Source organism: Schistocerca serialis, chromosome 1 (assembly GCF_023864345.2).
Source record: "Schistocerca serialis cubense isolate TAMUIC-IGC-003099 chromosome 1, iqSchSeri2.2, whole genome shotgun sequence".
Classification (NCBI taxonomy): Eukaryota; Metazoa; Arthropoda; class Insecta; order Orthoptera; family Acrididae; genus Schistocerca; species Schistocerca serialis.
This window is the reverse complement of record NC_064638.1, coordinates 69,452,270-69,473,240: the sequence shown is the minus strand read 5'-3', so window position 1 is coordinate 69,473,240 and position 20,971 is coordinate 69,452,270. Positions and strand designations below refer to the sequence as shown.

General features: G+C 39.7%; 1 protein-coding gene across 1 annotated transcript in view; it reads right to left on the bottom strand.

The window, feature by feature from the left end:
* LOC126461592 (cell division cycle 5-like protein) overlaps positions 1 to 20,971 on the bottom strand; it is a 135,971-nt gene that overhangs the window by 32,002 nt on the left and 82,998 nt on the right. The window contains exons 8-10 of the mRNA XM_050096008.1: positions 19,857 to 20,029; positions 13,733 to 13,901; positions 13,506 to 13,627 (exon numbers count right to left, since the gene is read on the bottom strand). Coding sequence (XP_049951965.1) covers positions 13,506 to 13,627; positions 13,733 to 13,901; positions 19,857 to 20,029 — 464 coding nt within the window. The remainder of the gene's footprint in view (positions 1 to 13,505; positions 13,628 to 13,732; positions 13,902 to 19,856; positions 20,030 to 20,971) is intronic.

Below are 20,971 nucleotides of genomic sequence, written 5' to 3'. Positions count from 1 at the left end.
ACAAAAAGAAACATCATACTTCAACAAATGCCAAACAACCTGGTCTTTTAACTTTTTAAGTCTGGCAGACTGACTGTCACTTGCGATAGTAATACTTTTGTTTGCTTACTGCACCCGTTAGCTTTAAAGAGGAGCTAATATGGAAGAGCTAAGTGATGTGTAAGAGAAAGTCTGCTCTCGTAACCTATGACCAACAGTAAAACTGAAATAGGAAATTAAGATCAGAGATCAAAGCTTATGACTGATGAAGAAAAGATGAAAGTCAGAAAGCAATGAGCAAAAGTTTAAAGAAAACTGTGAAAGTACATAATAAAAAGAATGAACATTGGAAGGAAAACAACCCAGTCTGTTTCTCACTAAATATCTGCATTATTGCATAGGAAATAACAACAGATGAGTGACAAGCCTATTACCAGGAATAATTTTAAGATAAACAACTTAACCCACAAAACTCTAAAAGATGATGCATAACCACAAATTTTATTACAACACCGAGTCCACACGTGTGATGAGACTTCATAATTCACAGAACTTTCACCTACTGTATGATAATAATAAGTTGACATTTGCTTATGGCCTCAAAGATATTTGCTCCAGGAGACACATGGCTACAGATAGGTTTATTTAATGTACTACTTAAAAATATTTCTGGGGATGACCCCTGCCAGAATGTGTCAAGTTCAAAAATGTGTCTGAAATACAAAAGGCAATTTTTGATATAACCATTCTTCCTCAGAAATATTACAGATCAAAAAAGATCTCTCTGTCTGCTTCATAGGCTACAATAACGTGCTTCTCTGAAATCAAATTCAATGCGAATAGCAGTACAGAGGGCACCACTGGAAGAGAAAACATGCCACAGTCAACTCAAACTATGTCAGATTGATGGTGCAGCCTCCGTGTATCAAAGTTAAATCATGCCACTCCTGTTGTTCAACTTCTTCTTGGACAATACTCAACAGACCATCTCCAAACGCCATTTTTTTTAAAACTTAATGTCTCCCTCCAAAATACAATAAGGTATTCAACTAATAATCCCATAATGTGCAACACTTGTGAAGAACTTCCAAAATTATCAAAATGATTTAATAAATCAACTCACTGTCAAATTCTGTGGAGTTAAATTTAAGTATTCAGTTGAAATCTCTGAAAAAAATTTTAGTTCTTACAACATGTCCCAGAAAATCTAGGAGCAGAAACACCAGTTGAATGTGAAAACAAAGATAAAAGATCACCAAATATGAATATGCTGCTGCAAAAATAGTCTTAAATACTGAGTAAAAACAGGAAATGCATTCCAATTTCACTTGAATAATTCTTTTAAAAGAAATTAAATAATGCACCTCGAAAACAAGTTAAGTGAATTACCCACAGATTTTAGAAATGCGAATTCATTCATAATGTTATCTCTTTGTATAGATAATGAAGTTTATAAATGAGCTTTGGTAGAGGAAGGACTACTTTTAATGTTCAAGCAAATACACACACACACACACACACACACACACACACACACACACACACACACAAAACACTGGAACAAGTACCACTAACTCAATCTGATACCGTACAGAAAGACTGAAAGCAGGAATGGCACAGCAATTCCTATACTTGGATATCATAAAGTAATCAGTGTCTGCCGAACCATCCATATTTTGGAGAAAACAAATGCAGCTGCAGTTCCATACCTGAATTTGGCAAAGTATTTCAGTTCCTTTTCAGTCATTATTTACAATCATCTATAACTTAAGATATTTTAAGATACTTTTCAACACAACTTACAGAAGAAAAACTTCACTAATGAAACAGCCCTAATACTGGAACACAGGTGGCAGAAAAACATACCGAAGCTTGCAGATCCTCACGCTATGGTGCTTGGAGATGAATGGAATAAAGAAACAGAGATGGTGCGGCAAGATAGGAAATCATATGATAAACCATGAGCCCTTGAGCAATAGGTATTATGGTAAGGTATTACAGAGAAATGACATGTTGTGCATCGTCATGTTATTGCAGCATAAAGACTGTTACATAAAAGTTCGGTGTGCAACCGCATAAAATCGGCTTCTTTTTCTGGAGCGTTAGTCACCTCGGCTCACTCTGAAAACGGCTGGATGATATTCAGCCAAAGTATTAGAAGAAGATGCTGAATTTATGTGGCTGCACACCCAAAATTTTATGAAACAGAAATAGCATGTTGTTATTCATACTGAAAGTATCATATTTAATTTGTCTTCTCTATACTAAACCCCCCCCCCCCCCCATGAACCATGGACCTTGCCGTTGGTGGGGAGGCTTGCGTGCCTCAGCGATACAGATAGCCGTACCGTAGGTGCAACCACAACGGAGGGGTATCTGTTGAGAGGCCAGACAAACGTGTGGTTCCTGAAGAGGGGCAGCAGCCTTTTCAGTAGTTGCAAGGGCAACAGTCTGGATGATTGACTGATCTGGCTTTGTAACAATAACCAAAACGGCATTGCCGTGCCGGTACTGCGAACGGCTGAAAGCAAGGGGAAACTACAGCCGTAATTTTTCCCGAGGGCATGCAGCTTTACTGTATGATTACATGATGATGGCGTCCTCTTGGGTAAAATATTCCGGAGGTAAAATAGTCCCCCATTCGGATCTCCGGGCGGGGACTACTCAAGAGGATGTCGTTATCAGGAGAAAGAAAACTGGCGTTCTACGGATCGGAGCGTGGAATGTCAGATCCCTTAATCGGGCAGGTAGGTTAGAAAATTTAAAAAGGGAAATGGATAGGTTGAAGTTAGATATAGTGGGAATTAGTGAAGTTCGGTGGAAGGAGGAACAAGACTTCTGGTCAGGTGACTACAGGGTTATAAACACAAAATCAAATAGGGGTAATGCAGGAGTAGGTTTAGTAATGAATAGGAAAATAGGAATGCGGGTAAGCTACTACAAACAGCATAGTGAACGCATTATTGTAGCCAAGATAGATACGAAGCCCACACCTACTACAGTAGTACAAGTTTATATGCCAACTAGCTCTGCAGATGACGAAGAAATTGAAGAAATGTATGATGAAATAAAAGAAATTATTCAGATTGTGAAGGGAGACGAAAATTTAATAGTCATGGGTGACTGGAATTCGAGTGTAGGAAAAGGGAGAGAAGGAAACATAGTAGGTGAATATGGATTGGGGGACAGAAATGAAAGAGGAAGCCGCCTGGTAGAATTTTGCACAGAGCACAACATAATCATAACTAACACTTGGTTTAAGAATCATGAAAGAAGGTTGTATACATGGAAGAACCCTGGAGATACTAAAAGGTATCAGATAGATTATATAATGGTAAGACAGAGATTTAGGAACCAGGTTTTAAATTGTAAGACATTTCCAGGGGCAGATGTGGACTCTGACCACAATCTATTGGTTATGACCTGTAGATTAAAACTGAAGAAACTGCAAAAAGGTGGGAATTTAAGGAGATGGGACCTGGATAAACTAAAAGAACCAGAGGTTCTACAGAGATTCAGGGAGAGCATAAGGGAGCAATTGACAGGAATGGGGGAAATAAATACAGTAGAAGAAGAATGGGTAGCTTTGAGGGATGAAGTAGTGAAGGCAGCAGAGGATCAAGTAGGTAAAAAGACGAGGGCTAGTAGAAATCCTTGGGTAACAGAAGAAATATTGAATTTAATTGATGAAAGGAGAAAATATAAAAATGCAGTAAATCAAGCAGGCAAAAAGGAATACAAACGTCTCAAAAATGAGATCGACAGGAAGTGCAAAATGGCTAAGCAGGGATGGCTAGAGGACAAATGTAAGGATGTAGAGGCTTGTCTCACTAGGGGTAAGATAGATACCGCCTACAGGAAAATTAAAGAGACCTTTGGAGATAAGAGAATGACTTGTATGAATATCAAGAGCTCAGATGGAAACCCAGTTCTAAGCAAAGAAGGGAAAGCAGAAAGGTGGAAGGAGTATATAGAGGGTCTATACAAGGGCGATGTACTTGAGGACAATATTATGGAAATGGAAGAGGATGTAGATGAAGATGAAATGGGAGATACGATACTGCGTGAAGAGTTTGACAGAGCACTGAAAGACCTGAGTCGAAACAAAGCCCCCGGAGTAGACAATATTCCATTGCAACTAGTGATGGCCGTGGGAGAGCCAGTCCTGACAAAACTCTACCATCTGGTGAGGAAGATGTATGAGACAGGTGAAATACCCTCAGACTTCAAGAAGAATATAATAATTCCAATCCCAAAGAAAGCAGGTGTTGACAGATGTGAAAATTACCGAACTATCAGCTTAATAAGTCACAGCTGCAAAATACTAACACGAATTCTTTACAGACGAATGGAAAAACTAGTAGAAGCCAACCTCGGGCAAGATCAGTTTGGATTCCGTAGAAACACTGGAACACATGAGGCAATACTGACCTTACGACTTATCTTAGAAGAAAGATTAAGGAAAGGCAAACCTACGTTTCTAGCATTTGTAGACTTAGAGAAAGCCTTTGAATAATGTTGACTGGAATACTCTCTTTCAAATTCTAAAGGTGGCAGGGGTAAAATACAGGGAGCGAAAGGCTATTTACAATTTGTACAGAAACCAGATGGCAGTTATAAGAGTCGAGGGACATGAAAGGGAAGCAGTGGTTGGGAAGGGAGTAAGACAGGGTTGTAGCCTCTCCCCGATGTTGTTCAATCTGTATATTGAGCAAGCAGTAAAGGAAACAAAAGAAAAATTCGGAGTAGGTATTAAAATTCATGAAGAAGAAATAAAAACACTGAGGTTCGCCGATGACATTGTAATTCTGTCAGAGACAGCAAAGGACTTGCAAGAGCAGTTGAATGGAATGGACAGTGTCTTGAAAGGAGGATATAAGATGAACATCAACAAAAGCAAAACAAGGATAATGGAATGTAGTCTAATTAAATCGGGTGATGCTGAGGGAATTAGATTAGGAAATGAGGCACTTAAAGTAGTAAAGGAGTTTTGCTATTTGGGGAGCAAAATAACTGATGATGGTCGAAGTAGAGAGGATATAAAATGTAGGCTGGCAATGGCAAGGAAAGCGTTTCTGAAGAAGAGAAATTTGTTAACATCCAGTATTGATTTAAGTGTCAGGAAGTCATTTCTGAAAGTATTTGTATGGAGTGTAGCCATGTATGGAAGTGAAACATGGACGATAAATAGTTTGGACAAGAAGAGAATTGAAGCTTTCGAAATGTGGTGCTACAGAAGAATGCTGAAGATTAGATGGGTAGATCACATAACTAATGAGGAAGTATTGAATAGGATTGGGGAGAAGAGAAGTTTGTGGCACAACTTGACCAGAAGAAGGGATCGGTTGGTAGGACATGTTCTGAGGCATCAAGGGATCACCAATTTAGTATTGGAGGGAAGCGTGGAGGGTAAAAATCGTAGAGGGAGACCAAGAGATGAATACACTAAGCAGATTCAGAAGGATGTAGGTTGCAGTAGGTACTGGGAGATGAAAAAGCTTGCACAGGATAGAGTAGCATGGAGAGCTGCATCAAACCAGTCTCAGGACTGAAGACCACAACAACAAAACATACTAAAATTGGATTGCTTATCACACAATTCTCACAGTATGAAATGTTAAGGGGCTACAAAAATTAAAAAAGATATGATCCCTACTGAGAATGTTGTGACATCCATGTTAGAACGAGCTTGGGTACCGAATCCTTTTGTTTAGGAACACATGAGGAAAATCTGGAACAATATGAACAAGTATAAAGTGCTAACCTATATGGTGATATGACATCCCACGGTCCAGATTAGGCAAACTATAAATTCTTAAATATTTTTCCACAATACTGAGCAATTATATTTGTCATATGTACAAGAAACTCTACTGAAAGTCAAGGAATAACGCTATTACAAAGAAAAACTATTATCTGTAACATAGGTATTATGGAACCATGGACCTTGCCGTTGGTGGGGAGGCTTGCGTGCCTCAGCGATACAGATGGCCGTACCGTAGGTGCAACCACAACGGAGGGGTATCTGTTGAGAGGCCAGACAAACATGTGGTTCCTGAAGAGGGGCAGCAGCCTTTTCAGTAGTTGCAGGGGCAACAGTCTGGATGATTGACTGATCTGGCCTTGTAACAATAACCAAAACGGCCTTGCTGTGCTGGTACTGCGAACGGCTGAAAGCGAGGGGAAACTACAGCCGTAATTTTTCCCGAGGACATGCAGCTCTACTGTATGATTAAATGATGATGGCGTCCTCTTGGGTAAAATATTCCGGAGGTAAAATAGTCCCCCATTCGGATCTCCGGGCGGGGACTACTCAAGAGGACGTCGTTATAAGGAGAAAGAAAACTGGCGTTCTACGGATCGGAGCGTGGAATGTCAGATCACTTAATCGGGCAGGTAGGTTAGAAAATTTAAAAAGGGAGATGGATAGGTTAAAGTTAGATATAGTGGGAATTAGTGAAGTTCGGTGGCAGGAGGAACAAGACTTTTGGTCAGGTGATTACAGGGTTATAAATACAAAATCAAATAGGGGTAATGCAGGAGTAGGTTTAATAATGAATAAAAAAATAGGAGTGCGGGTTAGCTACTACAAACAGCATAGTGAACGCGTTATTGTGGCCAAGATAGACACAAAGCCCATGCCTACTACAGTAGTACAAGTTTATATGCCAACTAGCTCTGCAGATGATGAAGAAATAGATGAAATGTATGATGAGATAAAAGAAATTAATCAGGTAGTGAAGGTAGACGAAAATTTAATAGTCATGGGTGACTGTAATTCGTCAGTAGGAAAAGATAGAGAAGGAAACATAGTAGGTGAATATGGATTGGGGGGAAGAAATGAAAGAGGAAGCCGCCTTGCAGAATTTTTGCACAGAGCATAACTTAATCATAGCTAACACTTGGATCAAGAATCATGAAAGAAGGTTGTATACCTGGAAGAATCCTGGAGATACTGACAGGTTTCAGATAGATTATATAATGGTAAGACAGAGATTTAGGAACCAGGTTTTAAATTGTAAGACATTTCCTGGGGCAGATGTGGACTCTGACCACAATCTATTGGTTATGAACTGCAGATTGAAACTGAAGAAACTGCAAAAAGGTGGGAATTTAAGGAGATGGGACCTGGATAAACTGAAAGAACCAGAGGTTGTAGAGAGTTTCAGGGAGAGCATTAGGGAACAATTGACAGGAATGGGGGAAAGAAATACAGTAGAAGAAGAATGGGTAGCTCTGAGGGATGAAGTGGTGAAGGCAGCAGACGATCAAGTAGGTAAAAAGACGCGGGCTAATAGAAATCCTTGGGTAACAGAAGAAATATTGAATTTAATTGATGAAAGGAGAAAATATAAAAATGCAGTAAATCAAGCAGGCAAAAAGGAATATAAACGTCTCAAAAATGAAATCGACAGGAAGTGCAAAATGGCTAAGCAGGGATGGCTAGAGGACAAATGTAAGGATGTAGAGGCTTGTCTCACTAGGGGTAAGATAGATACTGCCTACAGGAAAATTAAAGAGACCCTTGGAGAGAAGAGAACCACTTGTATGAATATCAAGAGCTCAGATGGAAACCCAGTTCTAAGCAAAGAAGGGAAAGCAGAAAGGTGGAAGGAGTATATAGAGGGTTTATACAAGAGCGATGTACTTGAGGACAATATTATGGAAATGTAAGAGGATGTAGATGAAGATGAAATGGGAGATAAGATACTGCGTGAAGAATTTGACAGAGCACTGAAAGACCTGAGTCAAAACAAGGCCCCAGGAGTAGACAACATTCCATTAGAACTACTGATGGCCTCAGGAGAGCCAGTCATGACAAAACTCTACCATCTGGTGGGCACGATGTATGAGACAGGCGAAATACCCTCAGACTTTAAGAAGAATATAATAATTCCAATCCCAAAGAAAGCAGGTGTTGACAGATGTGAAAGTTACCGAACTATCAGTTTAATAAGTCACAGCTGCAAAATACTAACGCAGATTCTTTACAGACGAATGGAAAAACTGGTAGAAGCCGACCTCGGGGAAGATCAGTTTGGATTCCGTAGAAATGTTGGAACACGTGAGGCAATACTGATCTTACGACCTATCTTGGAAGAAAGATTAAGAAAAGGCAAACCTACGTTTCTAGCATTTGTAGACTTAGAGAAAGCTTTTGACAATGTTGACTGGAATACTCTCTTTCAAATTCTGAAGGTGCTATTTACAATTTGTACAGAAACCGGATGGCAGTTATAAGAGTCGAGGGGCATGAAAGGGAAGCAGTGGTTGGGAAAGGAGTGAGACAGGGTTGTAGCCTCTTCCCGATGTTATTCAATCCGTATATTGAGCAAGCAGTAAAGGAAACAAAAGAAAAATTCGGAGTAGGTATTAAAATTCATGGAGAAGAAGTAAAAACTTTGAGGTTCGCCGATGACATTGTAATTCTGTCAGAGGCAGCAAAGGACTTGGAAGAGCAGTTGAACGGAATGGACAGTGTCTTGAAAGGAGGATATAAGATGAACATCAACAAAAGCAAAACGAGGATAATGGAATGTAGTCAAATTAAGTCGGGTGATGCTGAGGGAATTAGATTAGGAAATTCGACACTTAAAGTAGTAAAGGAGTTTTGCTATTTAGGGAGTAAAATAACCGATGATGGTCAAAGTAGAGAGGATATAAAATGTAGACTGGCAATGGCAAGGAAAGCATTTCTCAGGAAGAGAAATTTGTTAACATCGAATATAGATTTAGGTGTCAGGAAGTCGTTTCTGAAAGTATTTGTATGGAGTGTAGCCATGTATGGAAGTGAGACATGGACGATAACTAGTTTGGACAAGAAGAGAATAGAAGCTTTCGAAATGTGGTGCTACAGAAGAATGCTGAAGGTAAGGTGGGTAGATCACATAACTAATGAGGAGGTATTGAATAGGATTGGGGAGAAGAGAAGTTTGTGGCACAACTTGACTAGAAGAAGGGATCGGTTGGTAGGACATGTTCTGAGGCATCGAGGGATCACAAATTTAGCATTGGAGGGCAGCGTGGAGGGTAAAAATCGTAGAGGGAGACCAAGGGATCAATACACTAAGCAGATTCAGAAGGATGTAGGTTGCAGTAGGTACTGGGAGATGAAGAAGCTTGCACAGGATAGAGTAGCATGGAGAGCTGCATCAAACCAATCTCAGGACTGAAGACCACAACAACAACAACAGGTATTATTATTGTCTTTGTTCTTTTTGGTATGGGAGGGGGAAGCGCGACACACTCTTGCTTGTTCTTGTTTGGATAGGATGCCATTGTGTGCAATCAACATAATAAGGTTTGTACATGTTTTATTATTTGAGCAGTGAGCTCCAATATATGTATAAAATTGTTGTTGTGGTCTTCAGTCCTGAGACTGGTTTGATGCAGCTCTCCATGCTACTCTATCCTGTGCAAGCTTTTTCATCTCCCAGTACCTACTGCAACCTACATCCTTCTGAATCTGCTTAGCGTATTCATCTCTTGGTCTCCCTCTACGATTTTTACCCTCCACGCTTCCCTCCAATACTAAATTGGTGATCCCTTGATGCCTCAGAACATGTCCTACCAACCGATCCCTTCTTCTGGTCAAGTTGTGCCACAAACTTCTCTTCTCCCCAATCCTATTCAATACTTCCTCATTAGTTATGTGATCTACCCATCTAATCTTCAGCATTCTTCTGTAGCACCACATTTCGAAAGCTTCTATTCTCTTCTTGTCCAAACTATTTATCGTCCATGTTTCACTTCCATACATGGCTACACTCCATACGAATACTTTCAGAAATGACTTCCTGACACTTAAATCAATATTGGATGTTAACAAATTTCTCTTCTTCAGAAACGCTTTCCTTGCCATTGCCAGCCTACATTTTATATCCTCTCTACTTCGACCATCAGCAGTTATTTTGCTCCCCAAATAGCAAAACTCCTTTACTACTTTAAGTGCCTCATTTCCTAATCTAATTCCCTCAGCATCACCCGACATAATTAGACTACATTCCATTATCCTTGTTTTGCTTTTGTTGATGTTCATCTTATATCCTCCTTTCAAGACACTGTCCATTCCATTCAACTGCTCTTGCAAGTCCTTTGCTGTCTCTGACAGAATTACAATGTCATCGGCGAACCTCAGTGTTTTTATTTCTTCTTCATGAATTTTAATACCTACTCCGAATTTTTCTTTTGTTTCCTTTACTGCTTGCTCAATATACAGATTGAACAACATCGGGGAGAGGCTACAACCCTGTCTTACTCCCTTCCCAACCACTGCTTCCCTTTCATGTCCCTCGACTCTTATAACTGCCATCTGGTTTCTGTACAAGTTGTAAATAGCCTTTCGCTCCCTGTATTTTACCCCTGCCACCTTTAGAATTTGAAAGAGAGTATTCCAGTCAACATTGTCAAAAGCTTTCTCTAAGTCTACAAATGCTAGAAACGTAGGTTTGCCTTTCCTTAATCTTTCTTCTAAGATAAGTCGTAAGGTCAGGATTGCCTCACGTGTTCCAGTGTTTCTACGGAATCCAAACTGATCTTCCCCGAGGTTGGCTTCTACTAGTTTTTCCATTCGTCTGTAAAGAATTCGTGTTAGTATTTTGCAGCTGTGACTTATTAAGCTGATAGTTCGGTAATTTTCACATCTGTCAACACCTGCTTTCTTTGGGATTGGAATTATTATATTCTTCTTGAAGTCTGAGGGTATTTCACCTGTTTCATACATCTTGCTCACCAGATGGTAGAGTTTTGTCAGGACTGGCTCTCCCACGGCCGTCAGTAGTTCCAATGGAATATTGTCTACTCCGGGGGCCTTGTTTCGACTCAGGTCTTTCAGTGCTCTGTCAAACTCTTCACGCAGTATCATATCTCCCATTTCATCTTCATCTACATCCTCTTCCATTTCCATAATATTGTCCTGAAGTACATCGCCCGTGTATAGACCCTCTATATACTCCTTCCACCTTTCTGCTTTCCCTTCTTTGCTTAGAACTGGGTTTCCATCTGAGCTCTTGATATTCATACAAGTCGTTCTCTTATCTCCAAAGGTCTCTTTAATTTTCCTGTAGGCAGTATCTATCTTACTCCTAGTGAGATAGGCCTCTACATCCTTACATTTGTCCTCTAGCCATCCCTGCTTATCCATTTTGCACTTCCTGTCGATCTCATTTTTGAGACGTTTGTATTCCTTTTTGCCTGTTTCACTTACTGCATTTTTATATTTTCTCCTTTCATCAATTAAATTCAATATTTCTTCTGTTACCCAAGGATTTCTATTAGCCCTCGTCTTTTTACCTACTTGATCCTCTGCTGCCTTCACTACTTCATCCCTCAAAGCTACCCATTCTTCTTCTACTGTATTTATTTCCCCCATTCCTGTCAATTGCTCCCTTATGCTCTCCCTGAATCTCTGTACAACCGCTGGTTCTTTTAGTTTATCCAGGTCCCATCTCCTTAAATTCCCACCTTTTTGCAGTTTCTTCAGTTTTAATCTACAGGTCATAACCAATAGATTGTGGTCAGAGTCCACATCTGCCCCTGGAAATGTCTTACAATTTAAAACCTGGTTCCTAAATCTCTGTCTTACCATTATATAATCTATTTGATACCTTTTAGTATCTCCAGGGTTCTTCCATGTATACAACCTTCTTTCAAGATTCTTAAACCAAGTGTTAGTTATGATCATGTTGTGCTCTGTGCAAAATTCGACCAGGCGGCTTCCTCTTTCATTTCTGTCCCCCAATCCATATTCACCTACTATGTTTCCTTCTCTCCCTTTTCCTACACTCGAATTCCAGTCACCCATGACTATTAAATTTTCGTCTCCCTTCACAATCTGAATAATTTCTTTTATTTCATCATACATTTCTTCAATTTCTTCGTCATCTGCAGAGCTAGTTGGCATATAAACTTGTACTACTGTAGTAGGCGTGGGCTTCGTATCTATCTTGGCCACAATAATGCGTTCACTATGCTGTTTGTAGTAGCTTACCCGCATTCCTATTTTCCTATTCATTATTAAACCTACTCCTGCATTACCCCTATTTGATTTTGTGTTTATAACCCTGTAGTCACCTGACCAGAAGTCTTGTTCCTCCTGCCACCGAACTTCACTAATTCCCACTATATCTAACTTCAACCTATCCATTTCCCTTTTTAAATTTTCTAACCTACCTGCCCGATTAAGGGATCTGACATTCCACGCTCCGATCCGTAGAACGCCAGTTTTCTTTCTCCTGATAACGACATCCTCTTGAGTAGTCCCCGCCCGGAGATCCGAATGGGGGACTATTTTACCTCCGGAATATTTTACCCAAGAGGACGCCATCATCATGTAATCATACAGTAAAGCTGCATGCCCTCGGGAAAAATTACGGCTGTAGTTTCCCCTTGCTTTCAGCCGTTCGCAGTACCAGCACAGCAAGGCCGTTTTGGTCATTGTTACAAGGCCAGATCAATCAATCATCCAGACTGTTGCCCTTGCAACTACTGAAAAGGCTGCTGCCCCTCTTCAGGAACCACATGTTTGTCTGGCCTCTCAACAGATACCCCTCCGTTCTGGTTGCACCTATGGTACGGCTATCTGTATCACTGAGGCACGCAAGCCTCCCCACCAACGGCAAGGTCCATGGTTCATGGGGGGATGTATAAAATATTGCTGTTAATTTTAACCGTAACCTGCACCACACATCCCATTGCTTATTCCATCATTTTTAAAAGAATTTCAGACGCTGCGCCAGTAGCAAGCTGAACATTGCTTGGCGGCGACAACTGGCCGCCATTAAGCAGCAATTTCAAATTATTGTAATTATTATCCTGTTCCTTCCACAGGTGATGCTGGAGATCGGCGATATTATTTATTCCATCTATGATCTTTAGGAAACTGGTATTTTGAAACTACTTAACTATTTATTCACACAATTTATCTTACACAGACTTGGCCTGCATTAAGATGTAATTAAATCACACATAGGTCCTTACGTATTGAAAACGGTGAAATACTTTTTTGGTATGTGTCTACAGCCTATAACAATCAGCTTTTTTTGAGCATGGATTTGTCTAAATGATTTCAATAATTATTCAGGATCCCACACAACATTATATTGTCAGTAAAATGTAAGAACGATCAGTGCCTTTGCTTATCTTTGCAGTGGAACCCAATATCAAATTAAAAATATCAATACCAACTAAATTAAATAAAATAAAGAAAACAAACACATTAATAGGTTATAGATAGATACATGGCAGTGAGTACCAATCTATTCTTCTCACAAGTAAAATAAGGGAAAAGCAGAGACTCATCTCACTGTGTGTGTGTGTGTGTGAGCAAGAGCTTGAAAGCTAGTGTTAACTGTTTCTATTACGCGTTGCTGCATCACACACTAGTCTTCACAGGTAAGTGGTGGTCTGTGCCTCATTTCACGTACTTTTCCATCTAGGAACATTGCTGTTATCCTTTTCATACTGTTGTTACACACACACACACTCACACACACACACCTGGTGAGACATAGCACAGTTCCACTCACCTTTTGTAACTCTGTGAGAGGTGGGTCAGTGTGAGGCGGTCTTAACACCGCTGTGTTTATTTCTTGAGGACGAGGTAAGTCCCTCTGTACAGCCTGAGATCGTGCACGCATTTCTTCCTCACCTACCACACAAGATCCAATATTAGCTTTAATTTCATTAGCAAATGCATTAATATCAGGAAATATTCATTAGTTATCCTTAGATAAAAAATTAATTCTGAACTTACGTTTGGCCTGCAACTCAGCTGCATACCGAGCATCAACATCTGCCTGATCTTCGATTGAATTTGTTGCTTCTGGTGCAACTTCATGCTCCTCTTCTTCAGGCACAACAATTTCATAGTCATTGCGTGGTGCAGGGAGTGACCCCAAACTCTGCCGAAGTTGCTCCTTCAGCTGAACAAGCAGCGTAATTTCACCTACAGGATGCTTTTACATATCTCACGCAAACAAAACTTTTACTAAACTATGAGCAGAAACAAGTCCAGAGTGGAAAAGCTTCGACAAAAACATAAATTCTTATAATAAATATATATCTCCTACCACAATATTTACATGTAGTTTTGATACTGGATCTTTAATGATTTCTGAGACAAAGACTATCCCATTGACTTGTAATAAAAAACTAGGAAATTTTTCCTCTTCTCTTCTTGTGCAGTTTATTTTTGAATGTGGCTTTAATTCCTTGTACCACAAATTAAATTTTTATCACCATCAATTAATACAACTCTTGATTTTACGCTTTAATTCTTGATTCTCATCTGTTCACGCATTTCCAAAACAGAGATGCAATAACAGTATTCAATCAATTCCATTCTAGCAAGTGTCAACAATGTGTGACTATTCAACGTGGTTGAAGAACTTACACTACTGCACTTTATGAGGTATTCAGTCACTGTTACCCAAGCAGCTGAAGTAGGTGAATTTCAATGTGAGCTTTATTAAATTTTCAAAGTGACTGAATAAACGTCAGTATCTGGAGTAATTTCCACCATATACTTTGCACAATCCAATGAACATCGAGGATGTCTTCATCTCCTACCACAACATTAAGTGAACTTTTGGTACGATCTGTAGTTATTTAGTAAAATTGAGAACCTTCATCTCAAGGTGCTCACAGGCATTGGACACCCTTCTATCTAACCCAGAAGGCTCAGCACTTGGAAATAAAGTGTGCACGCTGTTCACTGCACATGAATACACAATCACTCTTGAAGAAGGTAGGAACAGTAGCTATAAACTAACAAAGGATTATGCTATACTGAGCACCCTGAAGAAAGTGGCTCAATGATTGTCTGTATCAGCTCTTGTAGCATAATGTGAATGTGCCATACCACACAAAAAACATTAATGTTTCTAGAAAAGTACTGAATTCAGACATTTACATATTCAGCTTAAACCCAGATCTGGTTTTATATGGTTTCTGTCTCTTCCCAAAAATGCCAGTATTGTTTTGAGGCACCTGCAGCAGTATGTTGCCTTATTAAGTGTATTGTAAATATGCTCCCAAGGAAACTTATTCCATAACCTTTACAAAAGCTTGAGGCCTTTCCACATTGTGATGCCATGGGCTGTGTCCACAGCTGCATCAGTTTGCATACAAGTTTCAATACAAACAATTCATTTCACGCTGTACAAGTAATATACAGACATCATATCAGAATGAATGTTTTACATTCTCACATTGTAGTGCTCAATCCATAAAATTGTTCAATATCAGCCATAACCAAACTTTAGTCTGCTCACCGGTGTAATATTTTCGCTGTAAACCATTTGATCATCTTCAGGGTGCGCTGGAATGACAATGTTTCTGAACTGCTCTGAAGATGGCAAAATTATTTATAGGCGAAATATTAGCAGCAGACAAGGTTTGGTTTTTCATTAGCGAAATCAAGCCAACAATGATGCAAAACTACTGAAATTTGTCATAACAGGTTGACAAAACACGGGTGTAGGCGTATGACATCGAAATTAAAGACTCAATCGTCCCAGTGAAGGCATTCTGGATCATCAAGACCGAAAAAAGTTCAGCAAGTGTGATTGAATGTGAAGGTTCTGCTCAATGATTTCTTTCACTTTAACAGCACAATGCATCATGAGTAAAAGGTCAGACAATCAATCACGAGTTCTACCTGAAAGTTTAATGCTGTTTGAGGGAAGCAATCCAAAAATATGCCAGGATTTGTGAGAAACAATTCATGGCTTTTGTGTCATGATAGTGCATCTGCTTACAGTTCATTTCTTGTTTGTGAATGTTTGATGAAAAACAACACTGTTATGATGCCCCAACCTCCATGTTCACCAGATATGGTCCCATGTGACTTCCTTCTGTTTCCAAAAATAAAGAGAACCAGAACCTTAAAGAGCCATCATTTTACAAGCTTGGAGGAGGTTAAAAGCACATCGCTGAAAGAGGTGGGGGCTATAATATCTAAGGGGGGACTGCTTTGAAGGAGATAACATTGATGTAGATGAGCAGATAAAATTATTTCAGAAAAATGAAAATTCTTGATACTTTTTGAACACACCTCTGATACATGGTACTTACTGGAATTAAGGAAAACGTGGAAGGGAGGACCCACCAATATAAAATCTTTTCACACAACCCGTTTATTTAACAATACATAACTATAAAATTTTCTTTAACAAAATAAACAAATTTACAAAATTCTTTTGACCTTAAACCTTAAGTTGAACAAGCTTTTGCAAAAGAAAGCTGGAGTGCTGTATAGCAAAACAGCAAACAATATGACAATGATTACAAGACGGCCGGACCTGCAGCCCGCCCATTATCGAGTGAAACAGTGGTGTTTACTACCGCGCTGAACACAATCTGTCTTATTAAGTGCCCTTCTGCAACACATGAAAACTATATAAGCACCATCGATGAGAAGAGTGATTCAACAGATGATGTAGCTTTTAATTTAAAAGGTGTATGTCGAAAGGGTCAGAGTTAAGATGCACACCTGTGCTTAAAGGTTAAATAGATTAGGAAACAATATGACAATGATAAGGCTCACTTCAAAGAAACCAACCTCTTAATTTCAATTGGCAACCATGGTGTGACTGGATCCCATCTGATCCCCTCTGACAATTTCATTTTGACTAAAGCCCTGGTGACAGTTGGCTGTTGATATTTTCAAAGTTAAATCTGATTGTCAGTTATTAAGGCTGCTATCAAGGAACATCTTAAAACATTGTTCAAACAAATTTCGGGCTTGCAGCAGGTCGTCATTCAATACTTTGCACAATATTTCAACTGGGCACCTGCCAGTCATCTTCAGGTGAGCCGTCGCAGACTGGCGAAAACGTCCCCCGTTCCGCAATATATAGCGTACTGTAACTATTCTGCGCATGTGTCGAAAACTTGATAGTTGAACCACACTGCCCGCCGGCAGTGCCCTCGCTGGTGGAATAGCAGAACTCAGTCGCCCTCTGCGTTGCTGTTTGCCACGGCCATCGACGCACTCTGTCGTCTTCAATTTGAGCAAATCATGGAGATGATGGGATTCCATGCACTGTCCAGCTGGTAGCCGCTGTCATGGTTTAACAGATTTTCCCCCAGTCGTATTTCTACAGATTTCTAAGTATTGAACGACGACCGGCTGCAAGCCCGAAATTTGTTTGAACAGTCAATTTGCCGGGAAAATTTTAAAATTCACATCTTAAAACATTACTTGTGAACACTTATTACAAGAGAATTCACTCGGCAGAACCACAAGATCCAGCTAAAATACACCAATAATGACCCGATCTTTCAAACACAGCAACGTACAGCTTAGTACAACAGGTTGTTCAGATTATAGCTAATGACTGAGAAATGCAATTACAAAGAATTGAACCAGTTAACATCTAAATCTAACCAAAAGGTCTCTCTTTTGTTTAACAGCAACCTGTGCCTTAGTACAACTGTTCCGGCTGTATTTACAACCAGGAGCTGAATCATTAGAACATAATGATTGGGTACAAACCAGAAAGGAAAGGCAATGTAATAGTGGGACAAATTTTCAAATGATAATTAGTGTCTTAGTGCAATACTAAGGCCTATATTTATGACCAAAGAGCCGACCGAGTAAAACTCTGAGGGTCGGGTACAAACCAGAAAATAATAAGGAGGGTAGGCAGACAATGACACAAATCACCATGAGGATTACAAAATGTAACTCCCCTTTGTCAGCAAGCAGTTCCATGGACCCATGGTGCATCACAGTGGTTACTAGTGGTGCTGATGAAACCCATGTAGAAAGGACAGCCAGGCCATGAGCGGTTGTCCAACACGAATGTGTCCAACCAATCGACGGTATGTTGGTCTGCTGCTTGTAGTCGACACTGACCATGGTGAAGTACACCAGTATCTTTGCTCTGTGCAGGCCCTCCTTGGGCAGCTGATGGCTTTGGCCACTCACACCTCGTGACCAACTCTTGTTTGCGATGCTACCACCAATCCCCAAACCCTGTGCTTCCATCTTGGGCCAGCGAACCCCGTATATATATCGGCAAGCAAAGACTTTCTAAGGACACAATCCACAGATACCAACTCTTCCTCACAGATATTGGCAATGGGGCCGCAAGAGGGATAGTCGATACTACACCTGAGCCAGTGGCGCCAGACAGAAGAGTCTACTAACTCAAAGGCGCCATGGCTCATCTTCGTATGAAGCCAAGACATTGTTAGCAAAAATCTTTAAAAGTTCTTGACTGATTTACTTTAAATTTTTACAACATATTCCAATAAACATTCAGTCAGAAGTGTAGGCTATATATTAAAAAAAAAATACTGTACAGGTTTTCTGTTAACAATGACTGCGAGAAAGAAAATGCTGTGCTCTGCTGTCCTGTGAAAATATACAGTTTTGATTTCTTTGATACAGTAAGTTATAACTACGATACCACGCCATTAAACTATTAGAGCATTTTTTCTCATTATATCATATTAAATAAAATTTTATATACATAAATGTGCTGTTTTGTTTTCTTCCTCACATTCAGTTTTAACGGAAAACAAGAAATGACTTATGATTAGAATATTACTATGGACTATGAATTGTCTGAGTCTTTGTGATCCTACCTATTCACTGAATAAAACCGTGTGAAATACTGTCATTGAAGCTACTATTCTCACAGATCCAGCAACTCAAGAAGTCTCTCTCATACCCCATACACCAATGATCCCAACCAACTTACCCATTTATTTTAAGCAATTGTAAATCCCAATCCATGTTTCATTTTCAATAACAATAAATACAGCCCAAGGTCAGAGAGGGGGGGAAGAGGAGATGGACAGAGAGGGGGGGGGGGGGGGGGGGAGGAAGAGATGAACACAGAAAAGAGGGGGATTAGGATGTATATCCAGTTCCATACATATTTAGCAATTGCAAAGCTTGCCAGGTTTGCTAGTATACATACACATGAGTCCTCACACATACTTGTAACTCGAGTACCCACTCTCCTTTCTGTGCACCTGACAACAACAGTGTCAAGTGACAATTTTTCGGTTAAATGGAATAATGGCGGAGACTCATGAGTTACCCCAAGCATTTGGAGATGGCTATTTTGCAGATGATGTCATAGTACCCATTGGCGAGCTTAAAGTTAGTATATAGAACCGATTTCTAATCTCTAGTTATATATGTAATTCAATCATTATGTGACATTTTTCATTGTAAAATCCCGAATGAATTGTCTCCATTTAAAATGGAGCAAAAATGCTCCAAAACCCATCTGCAAACTAAACATATTTAGTTACCCCTTGTGCATATCTCTACTAAACGGTTTGAGATGAAAGCATACAATCAGTGAAGGGGAGCGAGTTGGGCACGGGGAAGGGGGGAGGGAGGGAGGGATTGGGGGGAGGGGGGGGGGGGGGAACAACTGTGAGACGATCATTTTTTACAGTATTGAAGCAGTTGCCTCACAAGTAAGTTGCATATTTCTGATCTCTGTTCTTTGCATAAATGTTCAAACTACCACAATACTTAAATATACTATTCTAGCATGTAGCTGAATGTCAACGTTCCTCATTTGTCCTACACATTCATCTCTCAAATCTTTGTAGGTTAAAGAAGCAATCTGTCATTTTTTTCTCAAGGACATCTGCCTCACATGATGGCAGAGCGTACTATTTTATTAGTGTAAGTACAAGAACTTTAGACAAGGCATTTCACCAGCTCCTTATGCAAATTTCCACTGAGGTTAAAGAAGCTTAACATAAAGCAATTTTACTTTACAATCCGACAAGCATAGTACATTACAGTTTGCTCTCGCAAGCAAGTGTCAAAGTTGTTGACACTTGCATATAAGAGCAAACTGTAATGCACGCTGCGGGCAACAGAACTTTCTCAATTGACATACCTGCCTTTGATAGTCACGGAAGGCCTGTGGTGTATCCCCAACATCCAAACCATCCTCTGGGTTAATACTGAGTTTGTCACGAACTGGTGTAGGGTTGGTTCGTGAACTTCCTAAGAGAGCAACTTCTGAACGTGGTGTGTTGAAACCCCCAGTTACAGATCCTGGAGTATGAACTGTTACAAAGATACTCTACATTAAACACAAGCTTGCTTACTAATTATTAGTTGATAAAAATATTGTGTGTGTGTATGGGTGGGGGGGAGGTCTTTTTTTCTTTCTTCATGCATTACTCGTTAATATTTTAGTATTTTATATGAAATAAAACAAGCAAACTCAACAAAATAGTTTCCCGCTTCTCTTCAATACTTGTAATAATAGGTACTGCAGATGTTGCTATGCTAAGTCACTTCTTTTATTTCCCTTTACCATGATTTCCTTACCTCAAAGTCAAGAAAAGAACGTAGTTCCATAAAACAGAATTTTCTTCCAATGTTACTATCTGCAGGAAATATCTGTGTTTAATATTTGTCAATGCTACCTTCTTTATGTGTGAATGGAAAGACTTATAAGAGAAAATTACTTATGACAGTATTTTGTACAGTTTTGTGTGTTGATATATCTGTTTAAAAACAATAATAGTTTTTCATACTTCATAAAAATTACTACTTTGTTCCTCAATAAAAGTGTGATATTCACATTCAAACAGGAAAAGCAGATGCCCTATGACTATCACACTACCTCACCCCGCTACCTTCCAAAGCACCTGCAATCCAAGGCAGTAAAAATGAAAAAAACTTACTCCAGTTTGTAGGTGCAGTTAATGTCAATGGGCCTGCAGTCTTTAAAACTCATTTTCTATCCAGTTTCTGACCGCAAAAAGTGTCAGCAATGTTCCTACTTGTGGGTGGGTCCCTGATTTGTTTGGGTACTGGGAACAGTGGGAGGATGACACAATGCTAAGACAGAGGTAAGGAGTAATAAAAACATAAGATACGTTCTGAAATCAGAATTGAGTAGAATATGATGCCTGTTCAAAAATTTTCAGAACATTCGCAACTTTGCACCAATCGTGTGTTGGAGAGAAATGCACTCTTCGACATCTACTGAAGGGGTTC